At 48.7% G+C, this 14,240-nt stretch overlaps 1 protein-coding gene, 1 long non-coding RNA gene and 1 other non-coding gene across 10 annotated transcripts in view; 1 reads left to right on the forward strand and 2 right to left on the reverse strand.

Moving 5' to 3' along the window:
• Positions 1-14,240, forward strand: part of Acsf3 (acyl-CoA synthetase family member 3) — a 40,401-nt gene that overhangs the window by 13,326 nt on the left and 12,835 nt on the right. For 5 of the 8 annotated variants that reach the window (NR_197250.1, NR_197251.1, NM_001431950.1 and 2 more), the window contains 2 exons: positions 1,241-1,350; positions 13,257-13,383. Coding sequence is in view for 6 of the 8 variants with exons in the window: in NM_001431950.1 (NP_001418879.1) it covers positions 1,241-1,350; positions 13,257-13,383 (237 nt within the window). In the remaining 2 variants the exon portion in view is untranslated. Of the gene's footprint in view, positions 1-1,240; positions 1,351-2,139; positions 5,123-13,256; positions 13,384-14,240 lie in introns of those variants that run through there. The other 3 variants (XM_087595049.1, XM_087595051.1, XM_087595050.1) reach the window with 1 other exon arrangement.
• Positions 5,126-14,107, reverse strand: LOC108348960 (uncharacterized). The gene is made up of 3 exons (XR_015644236.1): positions 13,839-14,107; positions 9,669-9,783; positions 5,126-5,336 (listed from the first exon to the last, which is right to left on the reverse strand). It is a non-coding gene; the product is annotated as an uncharacterized LOC108348960 (long non-coding RNA).
• LOC120098675 (small nucleolar RNA SNORA72) lies at positions 10,847-10,975 on the reverse strand. The gene has a single exon (XR_015644455.1). It is a non-coding gene; the product is annotated as a small nucleolar RNA SNORA72 (small nucleolar RNA).

A 14,240-nucleotide genomic window follows, 5' to 3' on the forward strand; every position in this document is an offset into this window, starting at 1 on the left:
ACCCTCGTCTATAGTCCTGGCCACTAAGAAGATACCGAAGGCTGCAGTCTATGTGGTCTTTCCATTGGGAGGGCTTTGTGGTGTGTGGAGAGGCAACACAGTCTCCTGGGTCCTCACCGCACTGAGCTGTGCACTGTGACATGTTCATTGTGCAAAACGTGGTCACCCTGACTTGTTGTTGTTGTTGTTGTTGTTCTCCTCATTCTGCGCAACAGCCCTGGCTGTCTTGGAACCTGCTTTGTAGACCAGGCTGGCCTTGAACTCAGAGATCTGCCTTTGTCTACCTCCCAAGTACTGGGATTAAAGTCATGCACCACCATACCCAGCCAGGTCATTCTCGGTTTTAAAGTCTTAGAACCCAAAAGACAGAGCTGCTTAGCTGTCTGACTGGAGTGGGGTGGCTCACTTCACTTCTACATACCTGCAGTCAAAATATCCTTAGGCAGCATCCCCATCGATGTGCCTCCTAACCCTCTGCAGTGGGACCTCAGCCATGGAGGGTCACATGCCTCATCTAAAATAGGGACCGAGCAAATAGCTCACCAGGAGCCCGAACCCCAGACACTGAGTATGTGGGAGGCATGCCCTGTTAGACTCCTTTTAACTGCATGGTTAAAGGCCTGAAGACATAGAGGAGTCCTCCGGAGAAGGTGTGTTTGGACATTGTCCTCGTGCTGGATGTGGTGACCTTTCTGCTCTCCACCCTGTTCCTGCTGCGCTTGTTGGCACCAAGGCATGAACTCAGGGCCCCAAGTCAGCAGCAGAGTGAAACTTCAACCCAGGGCATTGTCCAGGACCATGGGGACCTCCTGGACATATGCCCACCGACTGGGTCTGTCTCAGCTTTGCAGGAGGAAGTGTGATTCCAGAGAGGCAGCCCAGTATACAGAGTAAACCATAGGTGCCTAAGCAGAAACCCCTCCCCCTTCCAGATTAGTCCTTGCTGGGATGCACTTGTGGTCTGCTTTAGTCAGTCCCTGCACACATCTGTCCCTCATGTAAATCTCCCTGGGTCACCAGGCAGGAGGAGTGAAGAACCCACATGGCAGTGGCAAGGTTGTGCACCAGCAGCTACTACCTCAGGGAGGCTTGGGCTCGCTGACTGGCAGCTCACACACAGTTTGCCGCTGTACCCACATTGATTACCCAGTAATCCCCATGTCTCACATACAGGAGGAAATGTAGCTCAAACCCAAGCCTGCAGCCTTCCAATTCCCACCTTTCCCCCATTTTTCTACAGGTTCTGTGGGGACCCCATTGCCAGGAGTTGAAGTACGCATCGTCTCAGAAAACCCACAGAAGGGCTCCTCTTACACCATCCATGCTGAGGGAAACATGAGGGGGACAAAGGTGAGGTCATCTTTTGGAGATTTCTTCCTCACCATGCAGGGATGGGCAGCCTTGGACTGAGAGGCTGAGGGGTGTGGCTGGGGTTGTGTGTGAGTGTGTCTGAGCCTTACCCAAGAGGGTCTTCTATTCCCTCCCAGAACAGTGTGAGGGAGCTCAACCTGGTGTGCCTTGCTCCTCCCCATAGCTCTGTCCCTGGGGACATTTGGAGGAGCATGGGGCAGCACCGCAGCAATCCTCACAGACCGCGCCTGTGGGAGCGTTGAGCTGTCAGGTACTGGTGCCATCTGGAGCCCCGTGTTTTCAGCCCCTTCATCTGCAGGAAAGTAGTTCTCAACTTCATACATGACTTTTAACTTGGCAGGTGTAGACAAGCGGGAAATGATGTCTTTGATTGAGGGTTATAAGGCCTAAGAACTGGAGGGCTGGAGAGACAGCTCAATGTGTAAGAGCACTGGCTACTCTTTGAAAGGACCCAGGTTCAAATCCCAGCATTTACATGGCAACTCCAGTTCCAGGAAGTTCAACACCCTCACGTGTACATACATGCTGGCAAGCCACCAATGCACATAAAATAAAAACAAGTAAGTCATTTAAAACAAGGGCTAAGAACTTCTGAGCATAAGGACCTCGGCCTTAGAGAGTTAGGATTTATGGGAGATGGAGTTTGACCTGAGAGGAAATGATTATCCAGAGACTGACAGGGTATTGTGTGCCTCTGACACTGTGACCCTGAGGAGGGTAGTGAGCAGGGGGTCTTGTGTCCTCCCTGAGTCAGTTTCTTTTCCACAGTGTTAAAGTGCCAGCAGGCCTTCAGCGCTCCCTGGAGTCCTCCCCTACAGGGGTAGCTGTTGAAGTCTTTGTGGTCCTGCCCTTCCTGACCTTAGTCTTCACCATGGAGAAAATGGTTGTTGCTGCTCAAGCAAGTGGGACCTGGTGGCTCTGAGCTTAAGGCTGTGAAAACAGTGTTTCGTCATGAAGTAAATGTTCTGTTGTCCCAGGAACACTTCCCACCCCTTCCCCTGTGGGTGGGGTCAGCAGTGTCTCCTGCCTGCTCTGGAGCCACCTTGGTTCTCTGGACTCTTCTTTCTGGGCCTTCTCTGAAGACTACTGACCTGACTAGACATCTCTTGTCTCTCCTACCCACAAGCCTCCTCAAGTTGGCCCAGCAGCCCTGCCTCTGCCTCCCTACATGCTGAGGTGTCTGCAATCACCTATCCTTTCCTGGCTCTTGGGTCTGTGCCCACCCCACCCCACCCTCAGCTCCGATAACAGTGCGCACTCGGGCCACCTGCCTCCCCCAGGCTTAACCAGTCCCCAGCCTCTGCACCTTGGTGGATTCTTTTCAGGGAGGGTCATGGAGGGCTGAAGTTGCACCATGGTGGGTTTCCCCACTCAAGTGTCTTCAATACTAGACCCTGGGAATACCTGTTCTTCAAAAAATGGCAGAACTGTAGAACTGTGGCCTAGATCAGGGTGGATGGGACAGGACACTGTCTGAGGTGCATGTCTCTCTCTCTCTCTCTCTCTCTCTCTCTCTCTCTCTCTCTCTCTCTCTCTGTGTGTGTGTGTGTGTGTGTGTGTGTGTATAGTGGAGAGTTCACAGACTTTAGCATTTTGAACTGAGTTCATAGACACTTTGTTTTCTCATAATTATAAATCCTACGTTTATCTGTGAGGCTTCCAGAACATGACATTAAATGTTGGGGTTTTCTCCTAATAAAAGCCCCACTGGCAGTGATGGGTAGTGCCCAATGTCCATCTCTGGTGTAGAGAACATGCCTTGGGCTGTTGCTGGTAGCCTGAGAATGCCAGTTTTGTAAGCGGAACTTCCTGTGGGCAGTGCCCATTGCCTTCTAGAAGGTGCTTTGTGCTTTGTACACAGGCTGCAGCAGGCATCTGTGCACACGGCCCTCTGTGTGGTCTCAACCAGATGGTGCCTCCCGAGACGCTGAGGCCCCGGCCCCTCTGACCTGACCCCACATTCCTTCGCACTGAGCCAGTTGTGGCTGCCATGATGGCACACGAGCGCCGGTTGGCGCGAACCCTCATGAGCATCCTGGTCCGCGCTGGACCCTCAGCACTGTCTAAAGTTGGGGTGCTCTTCCTGGGGCATTCCACCTTGGACTCGGGGAACTCAGTGCTTGCCCTCAGTTCCATGCCTAAGCACACAGACAGCTGAAGCCTAGAACTTACCATGCGATCGATCACCCTAAATCTCTCTCCATACTCCTGCCTGGGCTAGGAAAGGTGATCTGATCAGAACACAGAGGGAGGATAAAACAAAAGCCCTCATCTTGACTCTCTTGTGTTTTCTGTAGTCAGCAACGCCCTGTTGTTGCTTTGAAGAGACTCTCCCTGTCAGCCTCTGAAAGCTGCATCTTGTTCTTCATCCATGACTGACAGGGTGATCGCCCATAACTCCTTGCTGTAGATTTCCTGGACTTTCTAAATCCAAAGATTATTGGGGAGATGGGTCCCTAAAACAGCAGCTGACTTAGGCTCTCTGATTCTCAAGAGCCTGATGACTTTTATAGTCAGGAGGACTCTGGGAGGAGGTGAGGGAGGGAGGGAGTGTGTCCCTGGATCAAGAAAGGGGTATCAAAGCAGAGCCCTCTGCTCTAGGTAGTGGCCATGTGCAGTGAGGGGAATGGTCCTCTGAGTCCTTCAGAAGGTCGCACTGTGAGAGCTGAGTAAAAACACCCCTTGCATGCAGGGACTGCCAAGCCTGGTCCTTGTGTGTGAGACCCTCTCTCTCCTCACCTACTTAGCCCAGAGCCTTTGGTGACATGCTCCTCAGCCAGTGCCCCACTAGCTGCCTCCCTGTCCCCAGCTTCCTGAGTCTTGGAGCTTGGGCAGGCAGTGCGGCTCTGTACAAGCTGCACCAGCCCCTTCCTGCCTGTGGACAGGGCTCCCTCTAAAGTCATTCACAGGCCAGTCAGGACACGGCTGCTCACAGGTGAGGAACCTTCAAACCAAAAGGCAGATTGTTTGCGACCAGCCCGGCTTGCAGAGAGCCTAGCTTTACAGTGCCCCACCCCCATGTTTATGAGTGTTTTGCCTGCACATGTGTCTGCACCATGTGCATGCCAGTACTGTGGAGGCCAGAGGAGGATGTTGGATCCCTGGAGCAGGAGTTACAGACAGTTGTAAGCCAACATGTGGTTGCTAAAATTCCAACCCAGGTCCTCTGGAAGAGCAGCCAATGAGTGTTCGTAGCTGTTAAGCCGTCTCTTCAGCCCCATTCAGTACCTTCTCCCTGGGCATGAGGCCTGCTTACCCGCATACCCTTTGAAGTGATGCTTGGAGGTGTGGGGCACTCAGGGAGTACTGCACCCCAGCTTTTTTCCTGCTTTCTTGGCCTTTCTCCACTGGCACAGTCCTGAGTAACCTCTTGCCTGCTCATTCTCTGGGAACCTCGTTCCCTCCCCTCCCAGGAACTCAGGTCTCCCTGTCACTGCCCCCAGGAAAACAAATTATGTGGTTTATTACTACCTAGGCCTTGGTTTAAAGTCCTTTGTTGAGATGCGAGTCATGCATAGTTCACCCTGTGAATGTCCTGCCCAGTGGTTCTTGGTGTTTTCACAGACCTGTGATCGCTGTATACTAGTCCCTGCCATCAGCTTTAGAGCTCTTATCATTCTAGAAACCATACCTGCCAGTAGCCACTGCCATTCCTGCCCCACAGTCTGTCACCCTGGGCCCCAGGCGCCATTTATCTATGTGTCTGTATATTCCCTGTGTTTAAACTTAAATACAGTAAATACAGAAAAACATCTGATGACATCCAGCAACCCTCAATGACCAATTCTGAGCAAATTAGACAGAAAACAACACACCTCAACATAAAGGGCAGATATGAAAACTCCAGGTAGCATTGTCCTGAGTGAGCAGTTTTCCTTCACTGTCTAAACAAGGCAAGGATAACCTTTTGTTGTTGTTGATTAGCTGTCTGACATGACCCTAGAAGATTGGCTCGAGCATCACACCTGGGAAGGGGGATAAAATTACCATTTAGAAATGACATGAAATTATATAGACACAAATCCAAAACACTATCAGATTTAAACAAGGAAAAGTTGCAGGACACACAAACAGCATCTCCATATTCTAACAGTGAGTTATCTAGAAAAATCAACAATCGATAGTGAGTTATCTAGAAAAATCAACAATCAATAGTGAGTTATCTAGAACAATCAACAATCAATAGTGAGTTATCTAGAACAATCAACAATCAATAGTGAGTTATCTAGAACAATCAACAATCAATAGTGAGTTATCTAGAAAAATCAATCAATAGTGAGTTATCTAGAAAAATCAACAATAGTGAGTTATCTAGAAAAATCAACAATCAATAGTGAGTTATCTAGAAAAATCAACAATCAATAGTGAGTTATCTAGAAAAATCAACAATCGATAGTGAGTTATCTAGAAAAAATCAACAATCGATAGTGAGTTATCTAGAAAAATCAATAATCGATAGTGAGTTATCTAGAAAAATCAACAATCAATAGTGAGTTATCTAGAACAATCAACAATCAATAGTGAGTTATCTAGAACAATCAACAATCAATAGTGAGTTATCTAGAACAATCAACAATCAATAGTGAGTTATCTAGAAAAATCAACAATCAGTGAGTTATCTAGAAAAATCAACAATAGTGAGTTATCTAGAAAAATCAACAATCAATTGTGAGTTATCTAGAAAAATCAATAATAGTGAGTCATTTAGAAAAAGAATCAGTAGTCAATAGTGAGTTATCTAGAAAAATCAACAATCCAAATCCATCATCATTTTAAAAAGTATAAACTGGCATAAGAGAGATGGCTCAGCAGATAGAGAGGCTTGCTGCCAAGCCTGATGGCCGGAGTTCAATCCCCAAGAATGGAGGAAGGAAAGAACTGACCCTTGCAAGGAGTGCTTTCACTTGCCCATATATTCCCACTCACTCAATAAAGTAAACCGCTTAGGAGCAAACTTAATGAGGGAGAAAAGGCTTTCTACAGCAGAAACCTTAAGACATTGGTAAGAACTGAAAAGAGCAGGGCTGGAGAGATTGCTCGACTCCTAAGAACGTTTGCTGCTCTTGCAGAGGACCTGGGCTAGGTTCCCAGCACCTGAGTGGCAGCTCACAAACATAGGTAACTCCAGTTCCAGGGGATCCAGTGCCCTCTTTTGGCCCTGAGGATACTACAAACATGGGGTGCACATACATGCATGTAGACAAACCGTTATACGCACACATATAGTAGAAAAACACATAAAATAAAAATAGGGACTGGAGAGATGGCTCAGCAGTTAAGAGCACTGACTACTCTTCCTGAGGTCCTGAGTTCAATTCCCAGCAACCACATGGTGGCTCACAACCATCTGTAATGAGGTCTGATGCCCTCTTGTGGTGTGTGAAGACAGCTACAGTGCACTCACATATAAAATAAATAAAAATAAATCTTTAAGGCCATACTTAAATGGATACTGAAAATGTTTTGCATAGTTAGTGTGGCCCTATTGAAACAGCAAGGACACCATCACAGAACCAGAAGTTACTCTAACATCTGTGTAGGACGACAAATGGCCCCAGTAACCCACTCACCTTTAGCAAACCGAACAAAGCTATGGGACTTGAACTGCCTGCCCTTAAAATCTGCAAAAGGCCACTGTGGCCACAGGGAGACAGCACTGCCACAAAGAAGAGTCTGATGTGTGGCCCAGCACAACGGCGAAGTCAGTTTGTAGTGGGTGTTTCAAATTTTTAAAAGTTCCAAGAAGACATTTAAGGAAGAAGGCTGTCTCATCAATGAATGTTGAGAAAACCAGATGCCCAGATACAGAAAGACAAGACCAGAAGCAGGGGTGCTGTCCATGGTCATCACAGCACTTCCGAGGGGTTGGCAAGAGGCATGTGTGTTTGAGGCCAGCCTGAGCAAGTGCAGTGAGTTCAAGGCAAGTCTGGGACACTCACTGAGATACTCAAAAACAAACCTCCAACAAAGCCTGACTGGATAAAAGAACCAGGTCCAAGTCACAGATGCTTCAGTGTAGCACCAGCAACCTTGACTACAAGAAGACAGAAGGATTGGTGACAGTGTTTTAGGCAAAGGTGTTTGGATAAAACTTCAGAAACAGCAGACAAAAGCAAAAATCAGTTTCTGGGATCAGGTTAATTTAGAAAGCTGACCATTAAAAACCTCTAAGGAGTTGGTCACAGAGTGGGAGGAAACCCTCGTAAACCACGCATCTGATAAGAACTAGCATCTGAAACCTAGAAGGAACTCTGCGGACTGACAAGGAAATAAGCAACCCATTGAGAAGGGTGGGAGGCCTAGACACCTCTCCCAAAATGGCAAACACTGGTCAAGTGTATAGAAAATACTAATATCACCAATTGTCAAGGAAACTCAAGCAAAGACCAAAATAAATGTGACTAACCTGTTAGACTGGCAGCCATCAAAAGCATAATGGTGGGGCTGGGGATTTAGCTCAGTGGTAGAGCGCTTACCTAGGAAGCGCAAGGCCCTGGGTTCGGTCCCCAGCTCCGAAAAAAGAACCAAAAAAAAAAAAAAAAAAAAACATAATGGTGAGGACGAAGAAAGGGGACCTGAGCTCACCATGGGGACGTAAGTCAGTAATATAGTTATCATGGAAGGTAGTGTGGAGGGTTATCAGAAAGGGACAAAAGGGGCTGGAGAGATGGCTCAGCGGTTAAGAGCACCCGACTGCTCTTCCAGAGGTCACGAGTTCAATTCCCAGCAACCACATGGTGGCTCACAACCATCTGTAAAGAGTTCTGATGCCCTCTTCTGGTGTATCTGAAGACAGCTACAGTGTACTTATATATAATAAATAAATAAATCTTTAAAAAAAAAAAAAAAAAAAAAAAAAAAAAAAAAAAAAAGAAAGGGACAAAAGAAAGGACAAGTTCCAACCACCTCTGTGTAGATACGGGGGAGGTTGGAATGTGACAGACCATGCTGTGTTTGCTGCAACACTTCCTAACAGCCAGTGAATAGCATCAGCTCGCATAGAGCTCAATAAAGAGACCGCACGGATTTACCCAGTGTGCACAGTAGAAGGCGAGGACCGTTCAGCCTTTTAAAGGGGACATGCTGGGCATGTCAGTGCATGCCTATAAGCCCAGCACTCAGGAGTCTGGGGCAGTAGCATTATGAATTCCAAGTCAGGGTTATATGATGAGACCTGATCCCAAAAAGGGAGATGTGGTGTCATTTGGGGAAACATGGGAAGTACTGCGGAGTGAGTGAGATGACCAGGCACTTGAAGGCTCATGCTGTGACCTCACGTGTGGAATCACAAAAGCAGATCTAGGTGGGGAGAAGACCGTGTAACTAAAGGCTGGGACTGGGAGACTTGAGGGAATCCAGCTCTTTTCCCTGGAGTAGAGTGTTTGTTTCTCGTGACTGCTAAGCGTGCTCCCATTGTGACGCCATAGCTGGGGTGTGCACTGAGTCCAGTCAGGATTGGTAGGCCTCTGTCTCCATAACCTCAGACATGGTGAACCTGCTTGAGGAAACTGAGGAGAGGTTTGCCTGGGTTTACAGCAGGATTGAACTGAGAGTCTTGGGGAGCCAGTGTCCTGAGGACCCTGACTCTGCTCTGTCTGTGGGTGCTGATGCTGTGATAGCTGCTGGTTTCAGGAAAGCTGGTGGCACCAGTGGGATGATACTGTGCATCCTCAGGAGCCCATGGTTTCTATGTTTCAGAACCCAGGTTATCGTGGTGGGTGAACCACAGCCACATTTCAGAAATGCATCCTGCTGCGGCTGGGGGAGGGGCAGACATGCATCTCGGGGTTAATAAGCGGGTGTGCCTCTAGTTCATGCCGCTTGCCTGGGAATACATGTTTCTTATTGTGTGGTGCTGAAATTAAGATTCACGGTGATGCCCTGGCTAAAGATCCCATCCCTGCTGCTTGCTTGCCGCATGCGCCGGGCGCTGATTTGCTGTGTGGGGCACGGGGTGGAGGGGGTGTCTTCGGGTGTCGTTGTATAGCTGGCTGTGGACACAGCATGACTTCACCATGTTTGAGTTCTCACAGGATCCTAAAGTCGCACATGGTAGGGTTACACTGACGGGCTTTCTAGCCACGGGAGGACAGTGTTGCTGTGTAGAGCCGAGCCTTCTGTTACTGAGTTAGCCTGTGTGCTATTCCACTCCAGTCGGAACAGAGCTCGTGCAGTGGTTTTTACACAGGTGATGCTTACCAGCAAGATTGACTAAACCACGTGACTGGGAAAGCTGCTGTGAGATCTTCGAACTCAGCGGGGTCCCTAAGGGGATCTGAGAGGGAAGGTGGGTTTACCGTAAGGTAGCTGTGCACTGAGAGATGTCAGGGATGGCTCCTGGTGCCACAACACAGCTGGTGACGAGTCAGATGGCATTATTGGGACGTGTGGATCTGAAGACAGTGAGGACACCTGGGAGGACAAGAGGCCTGAAATGAGCATGCTGTGGGGTTACCTCGTCTGTAGAGTACATTGGCAGCGCTCAGAGCCTCTACCACGGTGAGAGGTCCTTCCAGCACCCACCCCTGGTCTCCATTCAAGCCTGCTTCCTCCCAGACATCAATCATGAGGTCGATCCCCGGGGAGTCACATTGGAAGCAAAGCCTTAACACGTCCAGGTGTGATGTGTGTTCTTTTTTTTTTTTTTTTTTTGCTACAAAGCGACGCTCCGTGTGGTGGGTGTTCACTGACTGCTGTTTATGAGACATTTGTTTGTGTGGTGATTTGAGTCTGGGGTGTCTCCAGAAGGATCTGTTGGGGGTTTGGATGACAGCTAATGGGCTTTAGAAGGTTGGTGGACCCCGAGGCCTCTGATCAAATCAATAGATTCAGCCCCTGATGGAATCATGGCACGGTGGCACGGTGACATTGTTGGGAGATAGAGTGTCCCAGCCCCTCCCTCTCTGCTTCCTGGTCACCGTCAGGTGGACAGCCCTGCCCCACTCAGCTTCCACCACGGGTCCAGAATTGAGGAGCAAGGTTATCCTGGATCAGGAAGCCTGGAAACCGAGAGGGAGGCAGCATAATTCCTTTGTCCCCTATTGTTCCCTTAGAAACTTGTCACAGCAGCCAAAAAGCTGACCAACACTTGGGTCTTGATGAGTTAGTTGTGATAAACGTTAATTTCGAGGTTTTCTTGTGCAGCTAAGATCTCTGTCTCTGAGGTCAGTGCCTGCCTGGGAGAGGCCTGCTCTTGTATGATGTGACGCAGTTTATTTGAGAGCTGCGCAAAAGGTTCCTGGAGGGGGCGGGGCTGCTTCCCACCAATAGGTTCTGTCTCCTCCATTGTTTGCAATCTGCTTCTGACCATCAGCCTGGATGCTGTCAGCACCCAGCACTTACAGTCCTAGCACATGTCTAACTCCAGTGGCTCTCCACCATACACCCATCTATCCGCTGCAGAGTCAGCCCTGGGCTTCAGACCATTTTATGTTTTCTGAATGTTAGGGGTGTTTCTGTTGTTTCCTTTTACCTGGTTTGTCACCAGCATTTGAGAACCAGACCTAGGGAAAGAACTCGGTTGGGGCACATGTGTGGTTTGCTCTAGGTGATGTTTAGCCTGTCCCGATCACTGCAGACTCAGAGCAGGGCACAAGAGTACTATTTGAAGAGTTCTGTCTGGATGCACGGTTTGCCAATTCTCCATCTGTGGTTTGTCTTTTAAGTCTCCTGTGTTTTATAGATTGTAATTTGGTCAAGGCTGCTTTGGGTTTGTTTTTGTTTTTTCTATTTATTTTATTTGGGGTTAAGCCTGTGGTTGTGTCTGAGGTGTACCTTGCCTAGTATGTGAAGAGGTCACTATTATTTTTGTATATGGTTATCTGGCTGGAACTCTGTCTAGTGAAAAAAAAAAAGGACTTCCCTCATTAACTTACTTCGCAATCCTGGTGAACGTAAGTTACACTTGAGTGGATTGGGCACTGCAAGCCTGCACCATGCTACCTTCATGCCTGTGGCGTTACACTGTCTAAGAGTGTGGTGTGGCTCCAGAGCTCAAGACCTTGCTTTCGGTTACTTTAACTACAAATGTTAATTTTGGGGCTTAGATTTTGCAGTGTTGGGGGTCACATGCAGGACCTGTACGTACTCAGCAAGTGGCCCGTATACTCTTGCACATACCGGTTTGTTATGCTTGCATGTGGAGACCCGAGGAGCACCTCAGGGGTTGGTCCTTGTCTCCATCTTGCAGGACTTCTCGTTCTCTACCATTTATAGCAAGATAGCTGGCCCTGGAGCCTGCAAGAATCCTCCGGTCTCTGACTCCCATCTTACTGGGTGCTCGCATTACAGATACACATGATTACATGCTTGCATTAGATATACATGATCACATGCTTGCATTAGATACACATGATCACATGCTTGCATTAGATACACACAGCCATGTGCTTGTACTAGATACACACAGCCATGTGCTTGCATTAGATACACATGATCACATGCTTGCATTAGATACACACAGCCATGTGCTTGCATTAGATACACATGATCACATGCTTGCAGTACAGATACACATAACCACACTTGGCATTTGCACAGCAAGGGCTTATCCACTGAGCCATCTTCCCAGCCCCTCAGTCCAAAACCCAGCCTGTCTATATCTACAACAAGTCATTTGGGGTTCATAATTGGAACTATATCACACCTGTCCATCACTGGGGGAGACTTAATAATCACTAAGCCCCAATCCATGGACAGGTGAGTCTTTTCACTTCGGTCTGACCACCTTTTGTGTGCACCGTCCTCAGCAAGCAGGTGCTGTCATGGTCGTTAGACATACTCGAATGTTTCTTATCTTTCCTCTTTTCCTTTTCTTTATCTTCCCTCTCAAATAACCCAGTGGGGTGCAAGTGCTGGTTCTAGTTGTTCCTGGATAATCTGTAGCAGAACAGCTAGCTCTGGGCAGGCGTCCTGGCATCCTCCAGTAACTTGGCTAAGTTCGCCCATAGTTCACGGACATTGACTTGAGTTTGTAATAAACACATTGGGAATTTTCACATATGCATCACATCCTTTGCAAATAGCAGCCCTTTTATTTTCAATTTCTTATTCATTTCTTTTTCTTGCACTGTTTCTTCAGTTAGGATTTGCATCATTGTGCCTCATAGTGGCAGGAAAATGGGCCTACTTGTGTGTGTGCATGTGTGTGCGTGTACACACTGGTTCATGTGCCCATGTGTGACACAGCGTACAGGTAGAGTCAGAGGACAACTTGAGGGAGTGGATGTCTCCTGCAAAATGGGTCTCAGGGTTGAAACTTAGGTCGTCAGGTTTGTCAGCAGGTTCCTTCCCCAACCGGTGTCGCATGCGGGCACATCATGAGTTCTAACAGAGTAAGGTCCTGCCTCAAGAAAAGAAGTGGAAGGCTCATACTTTAATAACAATGAGAAGTGTAAATTAGCGGACATGTTGGGCAGCAACCCCATCATTCACCACTGGCCTCAAGCATTACGTCCAAGGCACAAGTGTGATCTTCCATAGCCAAGTTATCCAGCATGACCACAAACGGAAGCCCTCTGGTAAAGACACACAGAGTCCATGACGATGCCAGAGGCCAGGGTGCTGCCGGCCACCAGCTGCTTGGGTAGTGCTGATAAATGTTTCACAGCTTCTGAGAAGTGTGCAGAAATGGATTCAGGAACAGTTTATAAGAGTGGGCAGACTCTGGCCTCAGCTTCAGGGCAAGGCTTGTGCATGACTGAGGTCTGCCCATTGAAGGCCATAATTTTCAAAGATTTCTAACTATCTGGTTTCAAAAATAATAATAATAATTGGTCTGTGGTAGAATTGGAAGCCACCTGCCTGGGTCAACAGTCGGGGTAGAGGAGCAGTGGAGGCCCCAGTGCTGCCCGGCTCTGACTGCATGTTTCTCCTCCCTTCTTCAGGTGACCCCAGGGTTCGAGGAAAAGGAAGGTGAGCTGCTAGTTAAGGGACCGTCTGTGTTTCAAGAATACTGGGATAAGCCAGAAGAAACGAAAAGTGCTTTCACTCCAGATGGCTGGTTCAGAACAGGTAGGACAAAGCTGTGAAGTGTCAGAGGGGACTGTGGTGTTTGGAGGGGACCGCTATGTCGGGGGGGGACTGGGTGTCGGAGGTCTGGTCTGTGTTGCTGCCTCTCAGCCTGTGCGTTCCAGAACCTCCCACTGAAGGCCAAGGCCATTGGAGGCTCTCTGACACCCTTTTGAGTGCCTCAGCCTTGTACCAGCTACGGGAGAGGGTCTGAGGCAACTACCCTGCAAGGAGCCTGGAGCCCTGTCCTCAAGACATAGATAGCTTTTACACTGGCCCTCCCTCTGCCCGCTGGCCACATTGCTGAAGCCTTGTTGATAACAGATGGTTGTGCTCCTACTGCCCGAGGTCAGGACCTCCTGTTCCTCTTGGGCACCTCACTGCTCCTGTCCACACAGCCATCCTCTTGCTCTGTAAATCCCCCTCCCCACCGTGGGGTCAGAAGCAGTTTCATTTACCATGGTTTGGTTTGGTTTAGGCATTGATTTGCATATTCCAATTTGGTGTCGTCTGTGTGGCCTGCGGGGCTCCTGGGTGAGGGCAGTAGGCTCATGATGGCTGGGAGACACACCACAGGTACTGTAACTTCACCTGAGGTCAGTCCTGAGACCCCTCCTTATCCTGTGGGAATTGCATGTCCTGAGGACAATGTGGCTGCGCTGGAGTTGCTGGCCGTACAGCTGTGTCAGTCTGCTGGCGTGTTTCCACCTGCAGTTCATCACCATCAGCTCTTTTCCCTGGAGTGGAGTGTTTGTTTCTCATGACTGCTAAGCGTGCTCCCATTGTGATGCCATAGCTGGGGTGTGACCTCAGGAGGTCAGCATCTGGTCGTTTTTTCTTTTTGCCCTTCTGTATTTCTA

Source organism: Rattus norvegicus, chromosome 19 (assembly GCF_021556685.1).
Source record: "Rattus norvegicus strain SHRSP/BbbUtx chromosome 19, alternate assembly SHRSP_T2T, whole genome shotgun sequence".
NCBI lineage: Eukaryota > Metazoa > Chordata > Mammalia > Rodentia > Muridae > Rattus > Rattus norvegicus.